Source organism: Nyctibius grandis, chromosome 9 (genome assembly GCF_013368605.1).
Source record: "Nyctibius grandis isolate bNycGra1 chromosome 9, bNycGra1.pri, whole genome shotgun sequence".
In the NCBI taxonomy this organism is placed as follows: Eukaryota; Metazoa; Chordata; class Aves; order Nyctibiiformes; family Nyctibiidae; genus Nyctibius; species Nyctibius grandis.
Window position 1 is genome coordinate 27,414,991 of NC_090666.1, and position 14,234 is coordinate 27,429,224.

The 14,234-nt window shown below is 54.9% G+C and overlaps 2 protein-coding genes across 4 annotated transcripts; both read left to right on the forward strand.

The window, feature by feature from the left end:
• Positions 1-1,188: 1,188 nt before the first annotated feature.
• LOC137667290 (putative methyltransferase DDB_G0268948) lies at positions 1,189-6,599 on the forward strand. 3 transcript variants are annotated; one of them, XM_068407962.1, is made up of 7 exons: positions 1,189-1,263; positions 2,818-2,946; positions 3,209-3,369; positions 3,645-3,858; positions 4,549-4,649; positions 5,415-5,552; positions 6,177-6,599. In XM_068407962.1, exons 1-7 carry the CDS (start codon positions 1,207-1,209, stop codon positions 6,259-6,261), a joined length of 885 nt encoding a protein of 294 aa, XP_068264063.1. In that variant the 5' UTR covers positions 1,189-1,206; the 3' UTR covers positions 6,262-6,599. The 3 variants fall into 3 exon arrangements, with proteins under 3 accessions (XP_068264063.1, XP_068264065.1, XP_068264064.1); XM_068407964.1 differs by lacking the exon at positions 1,189-1,263 and adding an exon at positions 1,590-1,674; XM_068407963.1 differs by lacking the exon at positions 1,189-1,263 and adding an exon at positions 1,999-2,140.
• A 5,345-nt stretch (positions 6,600-11,944) lies between these two features.
• LOC137667459 (interferon lambda-3-like) lies at positions 11,945-13,147 on the forward strand. Its single transcript, XM_068408220.1, has 5 exons — positions 11,945-12,106; positions 12,373-12,447; positions 12,611-12,760; positions 12,866-12,940; positions 13,052-13,147. The coding sequence occupies exons 1-5, from the start codon at positions 11,945-11,947 to the stop codon at positions 13,145-13,147; spliced, it is 558 nt and encodes a 185-aa protein (XP_068264321.1).
• The last annotated feature ends 1,087 nt before the right edge of the window (positions 13,148-14,234 follow it).

Consider the following 14,234-nt stretch of genomic DNA (forward strand, 5'->3'; position numbering starts at 1 on the left):
GAAAGCCGAATGGCCAAGCAGGGAGGATGGCTGTGTACCTGGCACACTGTGGGAAGGAAGGTGAGGACACGGTGCAGGGACTGCCAGTGACGGAGGAGCATGGGGAGGTGTCAGAAGCACTCAGGTGAGTCCCTCTCTGTGTTCCAAGGACAAGAATTGATCTCCTGGCCATAGATGAGGTTAGGGCTTAGCTTGCTGATGCTGTTTGGAAAAGCAAATCTCTGGGAACCGGTTTGCCACTGCGTTCTGCAGAGGCACAAAGGTGGGGAGGAGAGAAGACTTCAGGAGAGCAGGTGTGGAGGGATGCCGGTATCTTACGTTCTCCTTTTCTGCATTAAGGTTAGGGTTTGGAGGTCTATTCATTCGGGACCCCACTATATAATTTAAATTCGCAGGGCCTGTAGGTTTGGGGAACAAGTCAGGGAGACGCCAGGGTGCTTGTGTATCCCTGAAAGCCTATGGATTTAAGTGGGCTGGTAGGGATGATGGACAGCATCTGATATTCTATGCCTGGGGTATAACTCACGTTTGGGCTAAGGCTCAGCAATCCAAAGGTTGAGGAGACCAATTTATTGCCGTATGGTGCAGGGCCACCAGAGATTAGCTGTCACTTGGGGAATATAAATAGGTCTAGAGCTGGGGTCGGGGAGTCAAAGGCAGCTGAACCCAGTGTGCCAATGGCTGGGAGAGCGTAGAAAAGGACTGGTGCCATTTGCAGCCTGTGCCTGGCTCGTATCTTCTTTTACTGTAGGCGTTTGGTCTCAGCTGTAGCCAGAGGATAGTCAGATACAGCAAAGTACAGGCAAAATTAGGGTATCTGAACCCCAAATAGGCCAGACTCTTGCTAGCTGCTGCAGGTCACTGTGGCTTATGAAAACACAGGGGCCTTTGGTGTTTGTGTTGTATCTTCTCTTGGTGCAGAGACACACACGGGTACAATTCCACTGATTTCTCTTGAAATTAGGCTGGGCTTAAAGGCCGTGCTAATTAGCAGAGATTCACAAGCGCTGTGCAAAATACAAACTGAAGTGAATGTGCTTCAAGTGAACCACGGCTCTGCTGGCTTCAGCTGGGTGCAATAAGCATTGCTCCAGGGTGCGAAGGGGTAAAACCCTGCCCCAAATCAGGGGAGGGGCTTTGGCTAGTCCTTAAATATCAACGCCCTGGGCTCTTAAAGCTGGTACTGGGGTTATATGGGCTCTGTTTATGTTGTTTCTCTTTCTGCTCGACAAGAGGAGGGGACTTCAGCGCTGCCAGACCCCTGTGAGTATGGCTTTGGGTGCCTGTAGTGTTTGAATCCTCTCCTCCCGCTACCTTGCAGCGTCTGCTGGCCTTCGCGTGGGCTGGGTGAGCTGCGTAGGGCTGCTGAGCGCCCCCCGACCATTTGTGGGCATTTTGAAAGCTGTCTTTGATTAATAACCACAGACACGGGGTAAAGGCGAAGGCCCTCGGGCTCCAGGATCTTGGTGGGATGCAGATTCTGGAAACTGCCTTCCCGTTTTTGCCTCCCGGCCCTCCCCCCCGCCCCACACCGGGCAGCAGGGGGAGCAGGCGGGGGCGGGCGGTGCCTCCCTTCCCCTTTGCCTTGGACTTCCCGAGCGCCTCACAGCTCCGAACTGGGAGGTAGTGGGAGCTGCTGGTGCTGGGAGCAGCTGCGGGCGGTGGCCGCAGGCGGTAAGCGGCGGGGGGAAGGTGCCCGGGGGGGGCTCGGCGGTGGGAGCGGGCTTTTCCGGGCACACGGGGGTGCACCTGGGGGGACTCCGCTCCGCAAAGGGCTTTGTCAGGGCTGGGAGCGGGCGCAGCCGCTGTGCAGCTCAGCGTCTCTGCGCGCATCGCGAGATGCGATAACCCTTTATTGCCCGGGGTCGGGCGTCTGTGTGTCGCTCGAGAAACTGGCGGCTGCTGCTGCATCCTTCTGCCCTCTTCGGCTCGCCATGAGGGTGCGGGTGCTCGCCAAAGGAGACGGGGTGTCCCTCGGGCAGGCTCTTGAGGTCTGTCCCCGGAGCCGCCGCTGCCTCGGCCAGCGCCTGCTCGGGCACCCGGATAAACAGGACGCGGCCCGGAGCCTTCCGGTGCGGCGCCGTGGGCGGGGAGCGGCGAACCGGCGGCCACCGGGCCTCGGCTCACGGCACCCGGCGAGGTGGGCCCGGGGAGCGGCTGGTGGATGGCAGCTGGGGGGTGAAAGGGATGGGCGGGCAGGGGGACGCTGGGTGCTGTGGAGCGGCCGGGAGGACGGGGCCGAGCTGGGGGAGGCCCGAGGGCCCCACGGCCCGGCCGGGCCCGCCTCGCCTGTGGTTCCTTCGGGCGATGGGTTTAACGGGGCTCCGGGTTTACAGGAGACTTTGGGCCCTTCTGGGGCAGGAAGAGACAAAAAAAAAAAATACTGCACGGTGTGGGATGCGCAGGGTGGAGTTGCTGTGATTGTGTTGCTAATACTAAAACGTGGATTTCCTTTAAAACTTTTCTGCTGTTAGTTTTTCTGCTCAGTCCCCCCCCAGTTCACAGCTACTCCAGGTGATTTCAGAAGACACCCTGGTGGGTGGAGAGTAAGGAGTAAGCAAAGGAGTAAGGAGAAGAAGGGTTTAAAAACCTAGAAAGACTTTCCTTGCGAGACGCTGCTGGTTTGCTTCTGCGATTTGCTTATACCTTTGGGAGGAGGGATGCTTGGAGAGCAGGTTCACGCTCCCTTGCTGGAGCCTCATGGGCAAAGTCCTCCCTGGGCACCTGCCAGGAGCTGGAGACTTTAGTGCCTGCGGTCAGAGGCTGAGGAGGAGTTTGATCCCATGGTGACAAACCTGGCTTGCTGCCTTCTCCCAGGTGCCAGGTCACCCAAGCATGGCCACCCAGATGTTCGAGGGGAAAGGGCATGCTGCTGTCTACCAGAAATACAGGTTTGAACCGGGCAAAGAGCTGCAGCAAACCATCCTCACCTACCTGCAAGAGAAGGTGAGTGGGGTATGGCCAGGCTGGAGGGAAAAACTGGGCAGTAGTAGCTGTGGGCAGTAGTAGCTGTGCTGCTGTGTGCCACATTGGTGCCACAGGGAAGAATAAATCAATAGGGTTTGGGGCAAGGTGTGGGCACAGAAGAGTGGTTCTGTGCATTGTGCCATGCCGAGGCTGCTCCTGTGTGGATGCCAGGCGAAGGAATGGGGTAGAAGCACAGGAAGTGGGTGTTCATCTGCTGAGATGCATCTGCTCCTCCCTGCAGAGGACAAACCCTGCTGAGCTGGTGGTGGATGTTGGCTGTGGGACCGGACAAGGCACCCGCTTCCTTGCGGAGCACTTCAAGAAGGTGGTGGGAACGGACATCAGTGAAGCGCAGATCCAGGAGGCCAAGGACTCCCACCCCCCACCCAATGTCTCCTATCTGTGAGTGTTGGGGACTGAACTCAGCTAAAGGCAAAATTCGAGTCCTTACACAGAGGTGGTGTTTTGTGATTATGGTTGTTGTAAGAGCCAGCTGGCACAAAAGAAAGTCCCATATGATGGGATTCCTGGTGTGAACGGGCATTATCTGAGCCTTACAGTAGCCGTGGTCTTGCATCCTAAACGGTCATCATCGACTCCAAAAAATACCCACGACTTGATGTCATACTCTTCAATTCCCATATTACACACAGTCTTTTTTCCTTCCCCACCTCCAGCGCGTGCCCTGCGGAGGAGCTGCCATTTGAGGATGCCTCTGTGGATGTCTTGACTTCATTTACGGCCGCGCACTGGTTTGACATCGAGAACTTCATGAGAGAAGCAAACCGGGTGATGAAGCCAGGTGGTTGTGTGGTCCTCAGCACCTACACCGTGGACATGAGTCTGCGCTACGGCAACTGCTCTGAAAAGCTGACCAAAGTCTTCAGGGAGGTGAGGTGATGAAACCTAAACCTGGGAGCTTCCCCTCCTGGTCTGGGCAGTGGGGGGAAATGGGTAGTACTTGGGTGCAGAGAGGAAAGCAATGGGCTTGGGGGTACAGCTAGAGGGACTCCTGTTGGAGGACAGGGCAGAGGGATGGTTGAAGACAGGGGCAACATTGACATGGGGTTTAGGGGCTCCCATGCAGTGCTGGGGCTGTCTCGAGGAGGAGAAGAGGGAGATCGGGACTGATGGCAAAAGAGCAGACTTCTGGTGTGGAGAGGAGGGCTGTGGAGCAGATTTAGGGGCTGGTGTTGTTGTGGAGACTACTTCTGTTGCCCTGATGACAGTGAAAAGAGTGGGAAGTAGAAGCTGTTGAAAAGAGATTCTTAGTGATGTTTCTTGACAAAGAGTGTTTTAACAACTCTGAGCAGAAAGTCTCCTTTTAGTAACAGCAGTGTAGAGAGAGGATAGGACCCTTATCTCTGTAATAAAATAGGATCTTGGAATTCTTGACACTGACCAAGATTTTGGTGAATTTTAATGCTAGGAGTAATTAAAAAAAAAAAACAAACAAAAAACCAAACAAAAACCAGTAAATGTATGAATGCATCAGATCTAGGGCCAAGCAAGCCTGAGTTAAATGGAAACTGAGAGCTTCAAGTGGTTTTGTGTTTGTTTTTTAATCTCCTGTCTTTACAGACCTGGGACATGCTTTTAAAATACTCACATAGTAGAATAAAACATGTCTTGGAAGACTACAAAGAGATCTTTGAGGCCTTGCCATTTCCAGACAAGAAGAGGTGAGCAGAAACTCCTTGGCGCAGCACTGGGAATGGATAGAGGTGGTGTCTCTGCTCGTATACAGGGCTGTTCTGCCACTGGCCCAGCGAGGACACCAGGGAGCTGGGTTTGCTGGAGCAGGTAGCTGCTGGGTTTCAGCAAATGCCTTTGCATCGTGGCAGAGCCATGTGGCTGCATTTCCAGTCCTGTTGGATTTAATGTGGCTCTGTGCTGGGCCAGCAAGTGTGCTCCAAGGGCTGCAGGGGATGCTTCCTGCTCAAGACAGTATTAGGTCAGATTTTTTTAGTTGGTGGTTTATGATAATTTGAGGCTTTTGGGCAGATGTACTTAATGGATGAAGGGGAAAAAATGGAGTGAGAGAAAGAACCTGCCCCAGACCTCTGGGGAGCCAGTGCCTGCCTCCCCACCGAGGCATGGGACAGGGGCTGGCTCCAGAGGCAAAAAGGACATGTTGATAGCAGTGTTGTGGAGGTGTTGGTGTTCTGGCTGCTGGAGGGCAACAGGCTCTATGAGTAGATCTGTATCAAAAGGGTTGTTGAATTCACAGGCTATTTTAGATGGTCCCTGGGACCATGTCGGCTTCTCCAGTATTTCATAAACTATAGCTCCTGACATAACATCAGATTCTGGCATTTTTTTTTTTTCCATCTGTTGGACCTTTGTTGGGTATTTTATTCACCACCATCTCATCTGCTGTTGTCTTTGTTCCACTGCCTTTGAGATTTAGTTTGCCAATGCTCCTTTCTTTCCTCTTTCCCTTCTAGAATCACTGATATCTTTGACAAAATTCCCATGACAGTTGCTGGTGTGGTTGGTTACATGGAGTCTGCCTCTCCATATCAAGTCTTTTTGAAGAATGACCCCAAAGCTGCAAAATCTGTCCTCCAAGAGACTGAGAAGAGGTGAGGAAAAAATGCTTGGGGAAACAAACAGGACATGGAAGATGCCTCCTATACTGTGAATGAAGAGTGAGGTTGTAGGAGACCCTTTCAAAGCTAGAAGTGAGCTGTGCAGCGATATGCTTCTTCCTTCCCCTGGAGTGTGTGGCTTCATACTTGTCAGAGAGGTTAAACGGCAGATCCACAGCTGCTCACAGCACAATTGACCTCTGTTTGAGTCAGTTGGCTTGAACTTTACATCCATGGAGCTGTGTGGTGTTCTTGCACTGATGTATCCTTGAAGTCTTATGTCAGAGGTCTCTTGAGATTTCTCTGCCTTGCTCTTGATTAGCAGAGGTGGGGAGGGGTGAAAATATTGATAGTTGCATCTTAATGATGTGTGGTGCTATTTTGGCTTGCAGCAAGGGCCCGCTGCAATGTGGGGAAGGGAAGGGCATGCATCCATGTGCCTCACTTACTGACCAGAACAACCCTTGTCTGTGTGTTGTGGGATGCATCGTTGACTCCATCTACCATCAAGACCTTGGTGCTTTGGGTGGAAGAGACCTGTCTGGTTGGGGATGTCACACCATGTTGGGTGGGAGCTGGGTGGACAGAGTGAGACCCTTCCTCTGCTTCTTGTTTCAGGATGCTGGAGACCATGGGAATTTCTTCTCCTGAAACCCCAGTGGAGTTCTGGGTGAGGCATGTCTGTGTGCTGGGGTGTAAGTGATGGTGAGAGGAAAAACCTTCTGATCTGGTGCTGGAAGGGAAGGAAAAAATGGGTTGTCTCCTAACACACCACTTGTAACCACTCTTACTCCTTGAAGACTGATGCTGATTTCAATGATTAAAATTTTGATCTTCTGTGGAAAGCAGATGGGTTTATGCCTGCTCTTGGGTTCCTGTCCATGTTGGTCCCTCAGTCTGCCCAGTGCTGTGCCCTCAGCACTGGAAGGGTCCAGTTTCAGACTGGTGGTGGTTGGATTGCAGATGGGGATGAGAATCACAGTAACAGCTGAGAAATGTGCTGTATTTATTACACAATTAATAAAAGCTGAGAAAAAGTTGCATGTGGTTTCTCTTCTTAAGAGAAGCTGTGGAGCACCTGCTGGGGTGGGAATAACCACACTTCATGGACGTTGCTTACCTAGGCCCTGAGGAGCCTTCCGTTCTGTGGGATACCTGGTTTCTCAGTGGAAAGGGCCATTTGCCCCTTTCCATGCTCAGGCTAAGCTGGGAGCTGTGGGCTATCTTTGAAGGCCAAGCTGGAAAGGGGCTGTTCTCGCTTACTGTGGGACCCCATCCCTGGTGCTTTGCTTGCTGGTGTGGGTGTGTCAGCAGCTTATCTACCCTAGGTTTGCCTAGTGCTGTGCCAGCAGTGCTGCTTGGGCCCTGAGAAGGTTACTGGCCCTCAGCACAGCTCAGGGGCCTCTCTGAGATCACTGCCACCAGGGAGCAGGTTTGGGTTCACTTTGGTCCTTGCCAGCTATTGCTCACCCATGCTGCAAAGGGAAGACTGGAGGCTGTGTTTTGGGGAGGGGCAGTTGGAGGCAATGGGGCTCAAAGGTGGGCACAGCGCAGGTCCCCTCCTGTTTGCTTTCTGGCTATTTTAAGTACAGGCACAGCCTCTGCAGGGACCTTTCCCTTTCCTGTAATTCCTGCCCCTGGCAAGAAGGCTGCCCTGATGCCATGGGGAAGGCTGTGGCCTTGCTGTTACACCTTGATGCATTATTAAGGACGATGGAAGTGATGCTCTCTCTATGCAGGAGCAGAGGCACCTGGAGGGAGGCTTACAGGGATTGGAGGTGCTTCAGCTGTGGTCCTGGGACTCTTGGGTATGGCCCTGCTGTGGGTGCAGAGACTGAGCCTCCTTGACCTGGTGAAGGTGCTTGACCCTGGGCGTATCTCCACTGGGGTCACTAAGTGCTGGCTCAGCTTGCCCAGGGTGGGGAGCAAAGGCTTTGACCCTGCTTGGTGGCTCCTAGGAGGACAGCTATGAGGAGAAAAGCACAGTGCTGATGTGAGGCTGGTCTCTGTGTCCATGTGTTGGACAAGAACATCGAGGAGTGATGCTGGATCAAACCCTGCTGCAGGTCACTGGTGAAGGGGCTGCATGGGGCATGGGTTGTGGTTGGGTGAGCAGCACCCATAAGAACCTCCATTGCTGGGTGAGGATGGGGCTGGTGGCTTGTTCGCTTCTGAAGAAGCACTAGAGGCCTCTCCTTGCCTGGGGCTGCACCAGATGACACAGCTACTGGGAGGTGGGTGGCATGTACAGCTGCCTTGGCCAGTGAAGGCCCAGCTTGGCTGGCAGGGCTTGCCCTGGTGAGGGGCATCCCTGCAGTGGTGCCCTGGGCAGGGAGATGTCCTTAGGGAGGGGACATCCCATGTCCCTACAGTGCTGGCACAAAGGCTCTGGGGGAAAAGTGCTTGTTTGAGTTTTTTTCCTCACTTTAAATTTAAAATTCTTTGTTTAAATCTGCTCACTAATTAACTTTGCAATTAACAGCCCTTCTCTCCCCAGTGTTAGCAGGACACGCAGTGCGTCCCCTGGGATGATGCAGCAGGTGACCGGGCATGATGTAACACCAGGGATTGCATCACCACTGTGCTTGGCACGGTGCCGGCAGCATGAGGCACGTGGGCTGGCCCAAACCAGCCTGACATCACGGCGGCTGCTGCAGATCACACACCTGAGAGGCAGTGAAGGGTTGTGGGGTGCATAGCAGGGCTGGCAGTGCTTCGGTGGCACTGACATCCCAGCCTGGTGGGGGTGGGTCCAGCGATGGCTGCCAAGCAGAGGCCACCTGATGTCCCCTGCCCTGGTGCCACTGGGCCATGGGCAGGGGTCCTGCACCTCACCCAGGTTGGTTGTGTGTGGGTTTGGGACTTTTTTTAAAGCTGGCTTTTTGGGGCACTTTGGTTTTGTTTGGTTTTTTTGGTTTGTTGTTTTTTTTTTTCCTGTTTCTTTTCCAAGACCAGTGACTTGAGCATGAACTGGTTCCTCCCAAACGAGCCACCCAGCTCCAAAAGTGGTTGGGAAGGAGCAATCCAGGTGCATCCTTGCTGCCCCGCTCCAGCGGCGTGGCTTGTGGCCAAGGCTTTTCCACGCTTGCACTGCACGGCGGCTGATGAGTCACGGGGCAGTTGCCTCACCCAGTGCCAGCCCTGCCTCTTTTCGCTTTCCTTCTTGCACCCGGGACATCCCATGCACCCGGGATTTCTTGCTCTGAGGAAGTTTAAGGGGCTCCAGCCCGCTGGGCTGCATGAATCCTGAGGATGGGCCTCCATTATCATAATCTGTGCCATGTTCCCAGCATGGTGCCGTTTGCAGTTGGGGCTGGGGCTTGCCGGGGCTGCTGCAGGTCCCCAACACCCTGTAGACCCTGCGAGGCACAGCACGATGTCCCAGTTCATGCCAGCTTTGGGGGACCCTCTTCTGTTGTGGCAGGAGCCAGCACCAGCATGGTTTGGAGGAGTCATACTAAATGCAGCCAGGCTTTGCTGGCCAGGCTGGGGACCCGCCTATGGCGGAGCGTGGCATCGTTGTGCGAGACTTTTGCTGATGTGCTGATGCCCAGGAGGGCAAGACCACATCCCACCAGGGAAAAGCCCTTGCTGCTGCTCAGCCAGGCACCGGTGGGCTCAGCTATGGCTGAGGGTGAGGTGCCCAGGAGATCTTCAGCCCTTCATCACAGCCACCCTAAGCACCGGTGGGCTGTGCTCACAGCCCCGGCTTCCCTGCTCAGCTTTCACTTTTCCTTTGGTGTTGCCGGATCTCCTTTTGCCTGCACGAAGAGACGAGGTTTCACTTTTCTTCTCCAACCAGAAATGACAACTGGGAGATAAGCACAGACGGGGAGGAGGAACCAAAGAAACTGGGTCCTGCAGGGATGTGATGCTGCTTCAGGACCTGCTAGGTGACCTGAGAGTGTCCCCAGCGCTGTCCTCGGTGGGGGCTTGTGGCATGGGGCAGCTGTTCACGGTGGACCTGTGCGCATGCCAGGGTCATCTTCCAGCCCTGCTCTGGGTCCATGGGGCTGCGGACGAGGCCATCCCAGCACAGCAGGCACTGGACATCACCAGCTTGGTGCTGGACATCACTGTCTGGGTGCTGGGGATCTTCCTCCAGCCCTGCTGGCAGACACTAGAGATCCCAACCCAGGTGCCAAAACACCCCAGCCTTGCTTGTACCTGGATCTGGAGGAGGAAACACTCTGCGATGCTTGTCCCACGAGCCAGCTGGGCTCCACCACATGGGACCTTGAGCCACCATTGCTCTCCAACCACTCCGCTGTAACCTGGAGAGTTCAAGGCAGTGCTAGGACCCCCCTCCTTCATGGGGGCCATGTTCATTTTTACACCTGCAGGGTGCTTTTTCTACTGTGCTGTCTGTTTCAGCTGAGCTGTGCCTCACTTGGTGTCATGGTGAAGTTCGTTATGCTGGTTTGGGCTTTATTTTGTAGTTGTGTCAAGAGTGAACAAGTTGTAGTGAATAAAAACATGTTTTTCTAAATCAGTGTGTTTCTTGAAGGGGAGAGAAGGGAATGACTGTGGTTTTCCAGGAAAGACCTGAGCTCTCTGAGATGATGCTGGGGCAGGGGAAGGGCTCAAGGATGATCCTTTCCCCTCTACTCAGCACTGGTGAGGCCACCCCTGGAGTGCTGGGCTCCCCAGTGTGAGAGAGACACGGACATACTGAAGATGATGAAGCATCTCTCCTAAGAGGAAAGGCTGAGAGAGTCAGGGCTGTTCAGCCTGGAGAAGAGATGGCTCTTGGTGGACTGACAGGACAGCAGACAATGGGCACAACCTGAAACACCTGAAAGTCCATCTGACCACCAGAAAACATTTTTTTGCTATGAGGGTGGTCAAACACTGGTACAGGTTGCCCAGAGAGGCTGTGGAGTCTCCATTCTTGGAGACAGTCAGAACTGGACAACATCCTGGGCAACCAGTACCAGCTGACCCTGCTAGAGCAATGGTTGGACTGGATGATGTCCGGAGGTCCCAGCCCACCTCCACGACTTGGCACAGCATGTCCATGCTGGTCTGCCCACCCATAGGTCCACAACCCTGTGCAAGAACTTTTCTTGTTTGCTTGGACTCCTTAAAGTCAACAGGTCATTTACAATTATGAATGTTAAAAATGGGGTCCTTCTGGAGCAGTGCTCTTCTATGGCCACCACATGAGGCACCACAACGTGCGTTTATGCCTGTTGCTGCATTACTGTGTATTTGTTTTTTAGATACAGTTTTTGCCCTAATTTTCTGTACTTAATGCTTGACGAATGCATGAAACTACAAGCACAGCAATGATGGCTTCACATCGCAGGAGGTTACCTGGGGGGAAGGATGGGTTTGGCTGAACGGGGGCACCCTTCCAGCTGTCAGCAGAGAGACATCAATGCACAATATTTGCATCTCCATGCTAAACAGGGAGGACAGCCCAGCCAGCTCCAGCGGCTGGTGGGGGTGGCAGCCCCGCTTGTCTCCAGCAGCCTCCCTGCACAACCCTACATCCCACCTGGAGAACACTAGGTGGAAGTGCCTCTGCTTTCACCCTTTTCCCTGCTCTTGTAGCGAGCCTGGTCCCTGAGGGTAACACGTACATAACGATCATGCCCGCAGCCTGCGCTAAGCAGTGCCTGCACCCGGCTGCTGCTTTCACCCCCTCCCTGCCGTGGCCGTTGCACTGCGCTTCCCATAGGGAAACTGAGGCACGAACTGCTGCCACTCAGGAGGCACCAAAACCCTCCCAGCCATCCCGAGCCCACTGTCCCTGTGGGGCCGCGTGCCTGGGGGTCTCCGGCAGCTTTCGGCGCGATGCTGAGCCGGGTCATGCCCAGGCTCCTCTGTACTCGCCAGCACTTCTGTGCCGCTCACCGTGGCAGCAGCGTCTCCCCATCTGGCTCCCTTGGAGAGCTGCAGCCGAAGGCAGCCCGAGCATCCCCCTGCATCCCTGGGGCTCTGAGTGCGCTCGCCCCGTCGAGGTGGTGGCAGGACCAGCGGCGGAGCAGGCGGCACAGCAGGCAGCGGGGCAAGCAGCGGGAGGTGGGTGCTGCCCACACCTGCGGCAGCGGGATTCCCTCCTGCGCCGCTTTCACTTTCCTCTTTCCTCTTTCCAGGGCTGCCAGGCCACGGATTTTCCCGCTGACCAGAAAGCATGATAACGCCGGGCAGGCGGCATAAAAGCCAGGGAGATGTGGCAGCGAGGCAGCCACGGCGAGGGAGGTGAAGCAGCTCCCCGGGAGCAGCCGCCAGACCCGCAGCCGAGCGAGCCACCCACGGCAGCACCGTCAGGCATCTCTGCACCGGGGATTTAGCGGATCCGGTTTGTCCTTTCTGGCTTCTTCCACCACAGCCCCGTCGCCCCATCGTAACCCACTCACCGTCGGGCTCTTCTCGGCAGAATGTTGTGCCTCAGCTTCACGCCGCTGCTCATGCTGGTGCTGGGGGCCAGCCTCGGGGCCGCCTTCCCCCACAACGCCCTGAGGAAGAGCTGCAGCCTGTCCAAGTACCAGTTCCTTGTGCCCCACGAGCTGAAGGCTGTGCTGAAGATGAAGGAGCAGTTTGTGAGTACCGCTGGCAACAGGGGGCTGTGGGCTGGCAGGGGGGCAAGGCAGAGGGGATGCCGAATTCGAGACCCTGAGTGACAAGGTGGATGTTTTCGGCAGCAGTTTGGGGAAGAGGTGGATATTTTCCAAGGGAGTTTGGGGACAAGAAGGATGCTGGGCCAAATTTTGTCACGGTTTCAAACTCCTCAAAGCTGACCGGGGTTGTACAACGCCAAAAGTCAAGAGGACAGTTTTTCAGTGTCTCTCTTGGTTCCTGCCTGCAGAACACCATGCTGCCGTCGGACCGCGGATGCAACAGCAGGCTCTTCCATCGTAAGTGGAACACAGCGGAGCTGTCGGTAAGAATGAGGTCACAGGGTACACCCCCCCCTCCAGCCAGGACCTCCCATTAGCCGGTCCCACCTCCACCCACACCCCTGGCAGGTCTTCGAGACCCCCGGCCTCCAGCCCACGGCCAGCCCTGGCGCTTTGGGTCCCTAACTGGGATGCTCCTGCCCGCAGGTGCCCGACCGAGTGATGCTGGTGGAAGCTGAGCTGAACCTCACCACCGCCATGCCGGGGCTCCCCGCCAACTCCAGGTTCGCTGAGACGCACCAGCGGCCCCTGGCCTTCCTCACCCAAGCCCAGGAGGACATGCGACGCTGCGTGAGTGCCCCCAGACCCAAAACCCCTGGCCCTACGCCGGCTCAGCTGCCCTGGTGCTGGTGGCAGTGCTGCAGGGCATTGCCGGTCCTTACCTGGCCACTGTCCTTGCAGATGCCAGCTCCGTCACATCAGCCCTCAGGGAAACTGAGGCACTGGCTGCAGAAGCTGCAGATGGCCAAGGAAACAGTAAGTCAGGCCAGCAGGACGAGGGGGTTTTGGGGTGTTAGCGGCCGCACGGCTGCATGGGGCCCACCGCACCCCATCTTCAGTGCTAACCGCCCCTTCTCCCCGCCGCAGGAGCCCGCCGGCTGCCTGGAAGCCTCCGCCATCCTCCACGTCTTCCAAGTGCTGAGCGACCTGCGGTGCGCGGCCCTGCAGGAGCAATGCACGTAGCCCTTGCCGGCAGCGTGGCTGGCACGGCACGACACGGCAAGGCGCTCACCGGCCCCGAAGGATGCCCCGAGGACTGGGAAAAATTATTTTTATTGCATCACTGGACTGTATTTCCTATTTAAGAATTTTTCTTATTTATGTGAGCTCAGGGAGCAATTTTTTTTTCACAGTCTTTTTAAATTATTGGGGTTTATTGTGTATTTATAAGTGGCTCAGGAGGAGGTAAAGAAATGCCATTCCTGAAAGATGCTGTTTGATGGGGATGAATGTATTTATCGGATATCTGTGTTTTGCTGGTTTTCAAAACACTGTTTTTAAGGAAATCTATTTGTTTACCTGCTATTTATTACAGAGGATATTATGTTATTTGCCTGAATAAATTATTTTTTTAAATGCTATTTAATATGAAAAATAAAATAGATACCATAAACAGACAAGCTGCCATCATGTGTTTTTACCACGTTTTGTTATAACGCCATCCTGTCAGAAAAGTGAGTTACTGGGGCAGGCTGAGGGAGGCCATCGAGGTGAATTTTGAGCATTTGAAAATCAGCAAACCTTTGGCACTCATGTTCACCTCCAGCTGCCTGGGGGTGCACCCTGACCGTCCAATCCGGGGTCTGTTTTTGGGACAGATGGATGCTGTTGTGGCCAGGGCTGTCCCTGCCTGCTTGGGGACAGGAGCTGGCCAGCCACCCGTTTGTAGGACGGAAGCTGGTGTTGGGTGGTGCACACCAGGGCACGAAGCCTGGAGGAGCCCACAGCCTAAGGTGACACTTACATCCTGCTACAGGCTGGGCAAGCCTCTAGGGTTGGCCATCCTGAGGGCTCTCAGAGGATCCCTGAATGATTTAACCACCAAACCAGAGGTCAGGATGAGCAAGAAGCCAGGGAAGGCAGGCACCCAGCAGGGAGAGGAGGAAAAGGGGCGGTGAGCAGACCCAAACCTCATTCAATCTCTATTTTTTCAGGTCAGGGAGATGTTTCGTTGGAGATAGGTCACCATGGGCGGGATGCTGGCAACAATGGCCATGTGTATGTGTGATGGCTACACCTGGGGTGGGCGATCACCTGAACCTGGGGACCA

Coding starts and splice junctions, on each gene's coding strand:
- LOC137667290 (XM_068407962.1), top strand. CDS start 1,207: ATGTTGTTTCTCTTTCTGCTCGACAAGAGGAGGGGACTTCAGCGCTGC. Junction 1,264..2,817: donor TTCAGCGCTGCCAGACCCCT/GTGAGTATGGCT, acceptor GCCTTCTCCCAG/GTGCCAGGTCACCCAAGCAT. Junction 2,947..3,208: donor TCACCTACCTGCAAGAGAAG/GTGAGTGGGGTA, acceptor TCCTCCCTGCAG/AGGACAAACCCTGCTGAGCT.
- LOC137667459 (XM_068408220.1), top strand. CDS start 11,945: ATGTTGTGCCTCAGCTTCACGCCGCTGCTCATGCTGGTGCTGGGGGCC. Junction 12,107..12,372: donor TGAAGATGAAGGAGCAGTTT/GTGAGTACCGCT, acceptor TCCTGCCTGCAG/AACACCATGCTGCCGTCGGA. Junction 12,761..12,865: donor ACATGCGACGCTGCGTGAGT/GCCCCCAGACCC, acceptor CTGTCCTTGCAG/ATGCCAGCTCCGTCACATCA.